The sequence below is a fragment of the Sorex fumeus genome, unplaced genomic scaffold (assembly GCF_029834395.1).
Source record: "Sorex fumeus unplaced genomic scaffold, SorFum_2.1 ptg000002l, whole genome shotgun sequence".
Lineage (NCBI taxonomy): Eukaryota > Metazoa > Chordata > Mammalia > Eulipotyphla > Soricidae > Sorex > Sorex fumeus.
Genome location: NW_026606059.1, coordinates 6977518 through 6989934, shown reverse-complemented (window position 1 = coordinate 6989934; position 12417 = coordinate 6977518). Strand labels below are relative to the sequence as shown.

Sequence of the window (12417 nt, the reverse complement as noted above, 5' to 3'; positions counted from 1 at the left end):
TTCCCAAATTACGTTTTGCTTAAACCAAAAAAAATTCATAGTCCTTTATAGAAGCCTCTCAAGTTGACTTATTGGATAGTTATAAAGCTAACATGATACAAAATCTCTGATTATTTAAACATTCTCAACTTCTATGATTATATAACTGTAACACATCTACACACATATAAACATTCACACTAAAGATTCTGACTGGCATTCTATCAGTTCGGATCTGATTGAGTAGTCCAATGATTTCAAGGCATATTTTTTTGCCCGTAAAGGGTCACTAACCCAGTGGTGCTAGAGGTGAGCTGAGGGGGACCACCCTGCAGTGCTGGGGCTAGGGACAGGACCTGCACTGTTGGGGGCTGAATTCAGGACCTCATACATGCTAGCCATCAAGGGCCAGATCTCCAGCACTCTCTGAATCTCTGAATTAGAAAGAAGACATGGGGGTGAGGGTGCGGGCGTGTCTATGCTTAATTTACTAAACTCCCACCTTAAATTTAAGAAAAAATGCAAACTAAGAACTTATCATAGGGATCAGAGAGATAGGACAAGGGTGAAGTTCCTGTCTGGCATGCAGCTGACCCTGGTTCCCCAAAACCACAGAGTCTCCAAGAGTATCCCCAGGAATGATATCTGAGTAGAGTGAGAAGTAAACCCTGAGCACAGCAGGGTGCGGCCCAAATCATCCCCGCCAAAAAGAATGTATCAGCATATAAAAATAAGGTAAATAGCATTAGGTATACATTTATATGAATCATTTGACACAAGATTAAAGAAACATAGCTTTTACAAACAAAAATTTAAAAAGGTTTTCCCCCTTACTTCCCCCAAAATTATTAGACCATACCCAGCAGTGCTCAAGTTCACTCGTGGCAGTGTATAAGGACCAGATGGGGTGCTGAGGATCAAAGCTGGGTCAGCCAAGTGCGAGACAAGCCACTTACCAGCTGTATGACAGCGCCAGCCCTTCCCACATTGTTTTACATGAAGTTTTCCTAGTAGTTCAACCAACCATCATTACCTAGTGGTCAAAGTTATAATTAAAAGTGGTTCATGTTACTTGCATCTGAAAGATGAGTCTTGAATCTGTCAATGTTAAGAATATGATGCTATCAAAAACCCCTGAAATTCATATGGAACAATAAGCCCCCACGAATAGCTGAAGCAATTCTTGGGGGGAAAAAATAAGAGGAATCAACCTCCCTAACTTCAAACTCTATTAAAGAGCAGTAATAATTAAAACAGCATGGTACTGGAACAAAGGCAGAGCTGCAGACCAATGGAACAGGGCTGAATATACTGACATCTCCCCCCAAACATACGGTCATCTGATCTTTGATAAGGGAGCAAGAAATGTGAAGTGGAGCAAGGAAAGTCTCTTTAACAAATCGTGCCGGCAAAACTGGACAGCTACATGCAAAAAAATGGGCTCAGATCTCTACCTAACACCATGTGTAAAAGTAAGATCAAAATGGATTAAAGACCAGAAGCTATAAAATACATTGAAGACAAAGTTAGCAAAACTCTCCTTGACATTGAAGCGAATGGTATCTTCAAACATGTCACACCACTGGCCAAGCAAGTGAAAACAGAGATAGACAAATGGGACTATCTTAAACTAAGAAGCTTCTGCACCTCCAAAGAAACTGTGACCAAAATACAAAGACAGTCCACAGAATGGGAAAGGATATTAGCCCAATACCCATCCGACAAGGGGTTGATATCAAGGATATAGGATATACAAAGCACTGGTTGAACTCCACAAGAAGAAAACATCCTACCCCATCAAAAAATGGGGTGATGAAATGAATAGAAACATTCTCAAAGAAGAAATTCCAATGGCAAAAAGGCACATGAGAAAATGCTCTAAATCACTAATCATCAGGGAGATGCAGATCAAAACAACAATGAGACTCGCACCACAGAGACTGGTTCACATCCAAAAGGACAAAAGCACCGGTATTGGCATGGATGTGGCGAGAAAGGGACCCTCCACTGCTGGTGGGAATGCCGACTGGTTCAGCCCTTTTGGAAAACAGTATGGACTATTCTCAAAAAATTAGCAATTGAGTACCCATTTGACCCAGCAATACCACGCCTGGGAATATATCCCGGAGAGGCAAAAAAGTATAGTCGAAGTGACATCTGCACTCGTTTGTTCACTGCGGCACCCTTTACAATAGTCAGAATCTGGAAAAAACTTGAGTGCCCAAGAACAGATGACTGGTTAAAGAAACTTTGGTACATCTACACAATGGAGTACTATGCAGCTGTTAGAAAAGATGAAGTCATGAAATTTACAGACAAGTGGTTCTACACAGAAGTATCATGCTAAGTGAAATGAGCCAGAAAGAGAGGGACAGTCATAGAAAGCCTACACTCATCTGGGGAATATAAAGTAACAGAATGGGAGTCGAACACCCAAGAATAATTGAGGTAAGTACCAGGGGTCTGCTCCAGGGCTTGGAAGCCGGCAGCACATGCTGGGGAAAAAAGCAGCTCAGATAGAGAAGGGAACACCAAGTAAAGGATGTTTGGAGGACTCGCTCAGAATGCGAGATGCGTGCTGAAAGTAGACTACAGACCGAACACGATGGCCACTCAAAACCTCTATTGCAAACTACAACACCCTAAAGGAAAGAGTGAGCCAAAGGAAATGCCCTGCCACAGAGGCTGGGTAGGGTGGTGGGGATCAGGTTGGGGGGGGGGGGGGAGGGCTACTGGGAGCATGGTGGTGGAGAATGGGCACTGGTGGAGGGATGGGTACTCAGTCACTGTATAACTGAAACCCAAGCACAAAAGTTTGTAAGTCTACAACTGTATCTCATGGTGTTTCTCTAATAAAAGGAAAAAAAAAAGTTGGTCAATGATTTTTATACTCTATAGAATAAAGTCGGCTGGGCAAAGATGAGAGTACACATTCCAACAGAAAAAAAAAAGTGGAGAAGGGATGATTAATGTTTAGGTATGATCACCTGGGAGCTGTGATTCTTTAAGCTATGGTATGGAACTGGTTTTTTTTTCCAGCCGATTAGACATTAACCCCATGCCCTAGTTCTTTTTTTTTTCCCCATTCAAAAATTGCTTTTGTTTGCTATGAGTATCCTTATTCAAAAGTTAGGATTATAAAGTTTTTCAAAGTATTTCGTATTCTTTCTAATGCTTTCTTTAACTCCCATAGGCCAGAATTTTGTGTAACATAATCTTAAACATTGTTGGGAGAGAACACTGGCTGAGAAGAGTTGAGTTCTTGCATATCTTCTATTTCTTTCTTTCACAGGCAATCATTTCTCACTAAAACTGAACAATTACCAGGTTTGTCTATGGCATGAAACTTCAGTGGGGATTGCAGAAAAAAAGAACATTTTCAGAAATGTATGCATTCTCCAAATAGAATTTGGTGCTAGAATATGGTCGCTGGTATGCAGCGATGTTTTATCACAAAGAGTTGAAACATCCTATCTAGTGGCCAGCGAGATTAATCAAAGGGCTGAAGGACATGCTTTGCACATGGGAGCCCTGGGTTTTATTTCTTTTGCTGTATGGTCCCCTGAACATGAAGCAGAGCCAAGAGTAGTCCCAGAGCACTGCTGGGTATGACCCGCATTTCCACAAAACCATGCCCCCACGCCTTTAAAACACAACTGACAGATTGTCACCTTAAAATTTGTTTAGTCGATTTTTTGGTCATAGCGATAGCATAGCGGGTAGGGCGTTTGCCTTGCACGCGGCCAAGGAAGGTTCGATTCCTCCACCCCTCTCAGAGATACCGGCAAGCTACCAAGAGTATATTGTCCGCACAGCAAAGCCTGGCAAGGCACCCGTTACGTATTCCATATGCCAAAAACAGTAACAAGAAGTCTCACAATGGAGACGTTACTGGTACCTGCTTGAGGAAATCGATGAACAAAGGGAGGACAATGCAGTGCTATAAAGATTTGCTGTCATTCTCCCCCCACCCAAAAAAGCATTTCCCATGTGAGTGATGATAAGAAACTGACTAGGGGTAGGGGAGGGAGGGAGGGTTACCCAAAACAGCAAACCTGTGGACACTGACCACAGAATTCAGTTTGCCGGAGAAAAGGTGGGAGGAGACAATTAGAAGATGATGTTTTGGGGGCTGGAGTGATAGCACAGCGGGTAGGGTGTTTGCCTTACACGCAGTCAACCCGGGTTCAAATCCTAGCATCCCATAAGATCCCCGAACACCTCCAGGAGTAATTCCTGAGTATCTCCAGGTATGACCCAAAACGCCAAAAAAAAAAAAAAAAGATGATGTTTTAAGTAAGCTCAACATAGTTGGTAGGAACAATCCCAAACACTGTTCTTGTATCCCCTAGGCCAAACCCACTGGTCTTATTAACAAATCTCTTCTTTCTACACCAAATTTTACAGCCTGAACATATCATGTGCCTCCTCATTATACATGTGAATTCACGTTCACACTTCTTGGCACCAGGATCCTTTAAATACCCATTTTCTATGGAAAATTTCCTGAGTCAGGTCAAATCCAGATACATACCCCTTTCTCTGGGAAATCCAAACCCTTTGTATCAAATTAAGTAAAAACTGTGTTTAATTGTCCCAAGTATTGTTTTAAATAGAAGTACCAGATCTACGTTTACTGGTAAGTTTACAGTGTCACATATATCCACTGAAGAATCTTAATACTTAATAAATGTTCACAGAAACTACGATTTCAGAATTTAGAAATTTACAATGAAGGATGAACTTAAATTATCTAAAGTAAATGAACTGATACAGCACAAGTTGAAAACAAAAAATAATGAGAAGCAACAAAAACAGGCAGCCACAAACTCAACAGACTTGCCAGATCTGAGATCTCTGAATCACATTGCTATGCAAAAAAAAAAAAAAAAAAACCTCTGGGGGCTGTAGTGATAGTATAGTTGGCAAGACACTTGGCTTGCACACACTGACCTGGGTCCCATTCTTTGATTTCTTTTCTTTTTTTTTTTTTTGAAAGCTCTTTATTAGGGGCATTGTAGCACTGTCCACCAGCTGTTCGATTTGCTTGAGCGGGTCCAGTAACATCTCCATTGTGAGACTTGTTGTTATTGTGTTTGGCATTTCGAATACGTCATGGGGAGCTTGCCAGGCTTTGTCGTGCTGGGAATCAAACTCGGGTTGGCAATGAGCAAGGCAAATGTCCTACCCGCTGTTCTATCGCTCCAGCCCCCCAAAAATCTTTTGTATCTCATACTACGTTTAGAACAACCTGGTCCAAAATACTTGCTAGTTTAGGAGTGGAAGCCAAGGACAGTGGTGGAGTACTCCAAGCACTTGGATAGTGAAGGTGCAGTAATTTTGTGCATAGAAACTGCAAACGGTAACACTAGTGTAGCCATGTTGACATAAGTTATAATAGTTATTTTTTTGGAAAAAGTTTAAAAATAAGGAATTCTTTTGAAAAGTCTATTCGAGACGTACTCGATATGCCAAATACAGTAACAACAAGTCTCATTATGGAGACGTTACTGGGCCCACTCGAGCAAATCGATGAACAACGGGAGGACCGTGACCGGATTGTGACCGGATTTCTCATTTAATATATACAGATATACAGCTCATAAGGCAAGAAAGAAATCACAAAACTGCATAACGGTATTGATCACTGTCACTGTCCTCCCGTTGTTCATCCATTTGCTCAAGCGTGCCCAGTAACGTCTATTTTGAGACTTGTTGTTACTGTGTTTGGCACATCGAATACATTATGGGTAGCATGCCAGGCTTTGTCATGGGGGCGAGATACTCAGTAGCCTGCCGAGCTCTCCGAGAAGGGCGGAAGAATCAAACCAGGCTCGGCCGGTCTGGCTGCGCACAAGGCAAACGCCCTACAGCTGTGCTATTGCTCCAGCCCAACGGTATGGATACTATAGTTATATATGCTTAAGCATAAGTAAATTTACCAGAGAATTACAAAAATAAGAAAAACTAAAAATGATATAAGAAAGGTCGGATTTCAAGTCTTAGCTTTTTTCAATTTTTTGGTGTAAGTGAATTTTATTTTTCAGTAACCAGTTATATTTCTCTTTAAAAAAAAATAAGTAAATGGAGCTGGAGATAGTTTAACATACTGAGCACAAACTTTGCATGCTGGAGGCCAGGGTTTTATCCCTAGCATTACATGGTCCCCTGCGTAGCACTGGGAGTGATGACTCCACCCCCATCCCCCGCCAGGTTTGGCCCAAAACAAAGTCCACAGAGAGACAATTTCAAGAGATAGATCACATGCTTAACACATGTTCATTCCCAAAAAACACATGGCTACTGGCTGAGGTACTAAGCATGGCCCCTATGAACTACCAGTCTGGGTTGAGCGTCTGCCAGGAGTGGTTCCAGGCCTGGGTACTGCTGGATGAGACCCCAATTTTTAAAAATGGACATAAGGAACCAGAGGCAGTGAAACAACAGGTAAGGTGAGCCTTGCATGTGGCTGACCAGGGTTCAATACCCGGCACATATGAGAGACTAATTCCCCTGAGCCCCCCAGTGAACCCTGAGCTAGGAGTAAGGCTGAGCATCACTGGGTGGTCAAAAGCCAAAAGGAAAATGGGAAGGGTGGGGTGGGGCGGGGCATAGAGGTCAGGGAAATAATTCAGTAGTAAGACTACATGTTTTACATTCGAGGCCCCAGATTCAATCTTCGGCATTCTATGCATACAGAGGTGTACACACACAGCACAAGCAACGAGCACAATTTTAAATCTCTTAGTGTGACTTAAAACCAGTTTATTCTTGGGCAACTTGAATAAATGTCTATCTTCTCTCTAGACTACAAATCTCTTTGAAAGTCAAGGCAACAGGTTTTACTTTTTTCGTTTTGTTAGTGGTATCGATCCCGAGCGGATTATGCAGCACCTTTGGGTGTATTTTTCATAGATGTCAAGAGTCCCTATAGTTCAAGCCTACCTGGTGTACCACTAAACACATCAAAATCTATCCAGCCCCCATTAAAACTGCTTCTGCACTTTCCATGACTACCAACAGGCCACTGGTATACTACAACATGAGGATCAACCATCACGTGTGTCCTCCTTTCCTATTTCTGCAGACTATAGATTTGTTCTGATTCAACCCATCTCCATTATGTGTTAGAAAACCTCCATTGTAAGTCGTAGAAACCTGAGCTGGAACTACAGCCAGAAAGAATGAAAAACGAACAGAGCTAATACACATGAAATGAGACCATAAATTAATCTACCAAAAGATAACACTACTGTTAACCAACTTCTTTATTATAACCCCCAGCCCTCGGCTCTGTAATTCTGCTGGGATGCCTGGGGTTCCGTAGCTGCTTGGCTGTGGTGTGCGTGTACATAGTCCCAGTCATTCCTGGGGGTGGCCCGCCACGCTTGCAAGCATGCACTGCTCCCCTGCAGTCACACTCTGGTGGGGGTGCTCATGCGGATTCTGGTTGGACTGCTCCTACTGGCACGCCTCGGTTGTGGTTGACTCCTGGTCATGGTGCTCCGACATCCTCCTAACTGCAGAACTTGCAGGGATTGCTCACTTGAGCTCTCCATCTGTCTGCAGGCCTTTGAAAGTTCGCAGCAGCATTGGCATTGCGGGGTGGGGGGTGTGGATGACGGGAAAGATGGAGTGGGGGGGACGGACACCGAGAGCAGAACTGCCAGGACCTCAGCGAGCCACCAAGCTAGTGCCAGGTGCCAAACTCGGTGCCCTCACCCCTTGCAAGGCAGGTCTTTTTTTTTTTTTTCTTTTTCGGTCACACCTGGTGATGCACAGGGCTTCCTCCTGGCTCTGCACTCAGGAATCACCCCTGGCGGTGCTCATGGGATGCTGGGAATCGAACCGGGGTCGGCCGTGTGCAAGGCAAACGCCCTACCCGCTGTGCAACTGCTCCAGCCTCGGGTCCCTTTATCCTTAAGGAGGACCGTCCTGCCCCCAGCTGGGCCTTCGACCAGCCCTACAACCCACTCCTGAAAATAAATAATAAGCAGACTCGACTGTCAAACGTCTCTTATCCTGCCCAGCAGAGCTTCAAAGCAAGGAAGCAACCTGCAGTCACGGGTCCTGGGAAGGCAGAATCCACGAAATCAGCAAGAAGTTCACAAAGGGGGGGAGGGGAGGGAGTGCACCTCCCGGGTGGGGGTGAAATGCACGTCCTGGGTGGGGAGGGCAGGGGAAATGCACCTCCTGGGTTGGGGGAGGGAGAGCAGGGGAAATGCACATCCTGGGTGGAGGGGGGAAGGGCAGAGGGAATACACGTCCCGGGTGGCGGGGTGGGGGGGAGACAGGCAGGGGAAATGCACGTCCTGGGTCTTCCTGCGGGTTTCCACTTTCCCTGCGGGCTGGCCGACGTCGTAACCCAGGGCAACCTCCTACGCTCCCAGGACGCCCAGCAGGGCCGGGCTGACGTTCGGGCGAGGAGGGGGCGCGGGGGGGGGGGGGCGGGAGGTTCAGAGTCTCCAGAGCATCCCTGCTCCCCCTCCTCCACCACCACCCCCCGCGGCCCGCGAGGGCACGAGAGAAAACCCTGGAGCTTTCTGGAGACGAGCCGGAGCCGGGGAGGGGGAAGGAAGGGGCGGCATCGCGTCCTCCTCCCTCGGTCCGCAGTCGCCGGGGCCCCCCAGGCCCAGGCCCGAGCCCGAGCGCCGTCGCGGGGCGCCGAGGCCGCACGACGCCCCCGGCTAGAGCCCGGCGCGACCCCCGACCCCGCGGGACCAGCGAGGCCGGGCGGGGGGTGACGGGGGAGGCGGCCCGGGGCTGGCGCCGAGCAGGGCGCCGGCCGGGCCCGGCGCGTCCCCGGGAGGGTCCCCCCAGGCCGAGGCGGCGGGGCACGACTCGACCTCGAAGCCTTACCTCAGCGGTCGGGTGTTTAAAAGTGTCTAAAAATAGCAGCTCCATCGCCGAGTCCACCGCCATGTTCGCCGCTGGCGGCGGGGGGCGGGAGGGGAGCCCGACGACGACTTCCGGGGCAGCCGTCCCGGCCGGCGACTCCCGAGCCCCGGCCCAACGGCACTTCCGGCGGCCAGCGCGCACGCGCCGCCGGCGCCGACCAATCCGGACGCGTCGAGCGGCCCGAAACCCGCCGGCTCCGCCCACTCCAGCGCGGCGGAAGCCGCCGCGGGGCGCCGAAAGGGGGCGGGGGCAGGCCTCGGGAGGATTACGGCAGCCGCTGGGGCCCAAAACTCGCCCGTCTCGCCGCGTTTGCGGAGGTGGAAGGAGAGAGAGCAGAGCGTTGCCAAGGGGGCTACCCCGCCCGCCCCAGGGAAACCTGGGCCAGCAGCCTTGCCAGGGACAGTTGGGAAAGAGACAGTGAGATTTTAAAAGAAACACTATTTAAGAGAAAATAAATAAATAAATGTCTCCAAAGGAGCTGTTTTGTTTTCTCTTTGGCAATATAGATGAATACCTAAACCACTCGTTTTTTGTAAGGATGAACAGAAATAACATTCAAGTGATCTTTTGTGGAATATAAAATGTCATAATATGAGGCTGACACCCAAGGACAGTAGACACAAGGGCCAGGAGGATTGCTCCATGGTTGGCAGCCTGCCTCATGAGCTGGGGGAGAAGGCAGCTGGGATAGAGACTGGGTCACAGGGGTCACTAAGTCAATGAGGGTTGGAGGAATCACTCCCGATGGGAGATGTGTGCTGGAAGTCGATCAAGGATCAAATGTGATGGCCTCCCAGGGTCTGTATTGCAAACCATAATGCCCAAAAGTAGAGAGAAAGACGGAAATCGTCTGCCGTAGAGGCAGGGGTAGGGTTGGGATAAGGCGGAGGGACACTGGGAACGTTGGTGGTGGAAAATGTGCACTGGTGGAAGGATGGGTGTTCAATCAGTGTGTGGCTGAAACTCAAACATAAAAACTTTGTAAGTGTAGCTCACGGTGATTCAATAAAAAATAAATAAATAAATAAATAAGATTAGAGTGATTAGCAGAATGCCCAAAACAGTAAAAATATGAAAAGTCAATCTTCCTGTTGATGATCACTGGACCAATTGTGACAACTGCTTTGACAACAGGCCAGAATATTTAGTAATAGATTGATTCCTCCTATTTCTAGAAAAATTCATTTGTGTCCAAAAATACAGAGATACAAGACTGGTTCAAAAGTACATAGAGATACAAGACTGGTTCATGGCAAACCTTAATAACTCTCATTTACAAAAAAAAAAAAAAAAGAAAATTTAACTTATCTTTAACAGAAACATGGTAGTAAAAGAGGTTGTTTGTCCTGTCCATTCTTGGGAGGGGAGCAGGGTGCGGGCACCCTCTTTTCCTGGATGAGAATGTGTATGAGACTTTGACTGATAGTGACCAAACCTTGGTCACTTGACCCTCTCAGCCCTCTGACCCTCAGACAGTGGCACCATCACTACCTTAAATGCTTCTTTGTGACTGTGTGTGCCTGATCCCGTGCACTGTCCCAAGATTTGGATCCCTGAAAACATGAATACTTTCCTATTTTGACTCCCTTAAAATGTGCAGTGGGGAAACAGGCAGCTGAGATTTTGGGAGGTAAATTTTAAAACATTGATGGAGCATCTCTGATGTACAATACTGTAATGATGGTTTCCCAAGTCCATGATCCCAACACCGAACCCCTCCCCAGTGTCCCCACCTCCCTCCCTCAAGGACCCCAACTCCTCTCCCTTCCAAGCTCTCCCCCACTCCCCCCCAAACTCAGCTAAGTGGGTGAATCCATTCTTGGCTGGTAGGCAGATGAGATTTGAAGCCTAGGAGCCTAGTGACATTCCTTTAGAAAGAATTTCAAATTTCTCCCCAAATCAGCCCCTGGGGATCTTTTCATCTGATTCTTTGGTTAGGCTTGGGTGACAAATGGCTGGAAACTCCCTAGAGTGCACTAGTGCACAGATTAATCAATAGAGAAAATTAAAAAATTAAATAGTAGTTCTATTTTGCTCAACAGGGTAGAGGGTTTCACATTTTATTAATAGCACTGTCTGTAGCACTGTCCTCCCATTGTTCATCTATTTGCTCAAGCAGGCACCAGTAACATCTCCATTGTGAGACTTGTTGTTACTGTTTTTGGCATATTGAATATGTCACAGGTAGCTTGCCAGTCTGTGAAGTGCGGGCGGGATGCTCTCCGTAGCTTGCCGGACCCTCTGAGAGGGACAGAGGAATCGAACCCAGGTTGGCTGCATGCAAATGCACAGCGGGTAGGGCATTTGCCTTGCACGTGGCCGACCCGGGTTCAATTCCCAGCATCCCATGTGGTCCCCTGAGCACCGCCAGAAGTAATTCCTGAGTGCATGAGCCAGGTGTGACCCCTGTTCAATGCTAGGTGTGACCCCAAAAAAGCAAAAAGCACATTTTATTAATAGTTACAGAAGAGCAGTAGTAGACACATTTCATTGACTTGGAGTCACTGGGGTTTTTGGAGGGGAGAACAAACCCAACGGTACTCAGGGTTTACTCTTGGCTCTGTACTCAGGTATCACTCCTGGCAGGACTTGGGGACCGTATGCGGTATTGGGGATCAAACCCTGGATCATTCAAATCCAAGGCAAATGTCCTATGTACTGTACTATGGCTTTGGCCCCTAGCGTTAGTAGTTTTTAAAGTATATCAATATTACTCCTCCCCCCCTCAATTCCAAATGACACACAGACATAACTTCATAAAAGCAACCACAAGGCATTTGATGAAGGTACAGACCGAGAAACCTACAGTCTTGGCGTGGATGTTTCTGGTTTGTTTATGTGGAAGAGCATGAAATTCTAAGCCAGGATTGTGAGTGGGTATTTTATTACCCACACCGCAGAGCATGGCAAGATATCCATTGTGTATTCAATATGCCAAAACCAGTAATTACAATGGGTCTCATTCCCCTGACCCTGAAGGCTTCACCAATATGGCAGCATTGAGAAGGATGAGAAAGGAAAGGTCAATAAAATCTCAAGGCTGCCACAACAAAGGAACACAAAAATGATCATCTGTACTTTCAATGCACGTACGCTAGCATCAGTTGCATCCATCGAGGACCTGATGGTACAAGTGCGAAAGATCAAGCACGACATCATTGGTCTGACCGAGACAAGAAGGCACGAATCTCACCATGCCATTTTCGACACTGGAGAAGAATTTTTCCTCAGAACATGTGATAAAAGAGGTGTCGGTGGCGTCGGTGTCCTTGTCAACACAAACTTGGCCATGAGCATTGATTCATTCGAATGCCTAACAACCCAAACCATATGTTTACATTTGAATAGATGTGGCTCACTGCCAGCAGTTTCTATCTTCGTTGTCTATGCACCAACATCTAATTATGATGAAAGAGAAATTGAGAAGTTGTACATGGAGCTGGAGAAGTTCTATAAAGAAGACCACACCTTCTATAAGATCATCGTGGGTGATTTTAATGCCAAGATAGGAACAAAAAGATCAGCTGAAGAACTTCACAT

General features: G+C 46.5%; 1 protein-coding gene across 2 annotated transcripts in view; it reads right to left on the bottom strand.

The window, feature by feature from the left end:
• VIRMA (vir like m6A methyltransferase associated) overlaps positions 1-8972 on the bottom strand; it is a 61126-nt gene extending 52154 nt beyond the window's left edge. For both annotated transcript variants that reach the window (XM_056109673.1, XM_056109664.1), the window contains exon 1: positions 8839-8972. In XM_056109673.1, coding sequence (XP_055965648.1) covers positions 8839-8901 — 63 coding nt within the window. In that variant the 5' untranslated portion in view covers positions 8902-8972. The remainder of the gene's footprint in view (positions 1-8838) is intronic.
• Positions 8973-12417: the final 3445 nt, after the last annotated feature.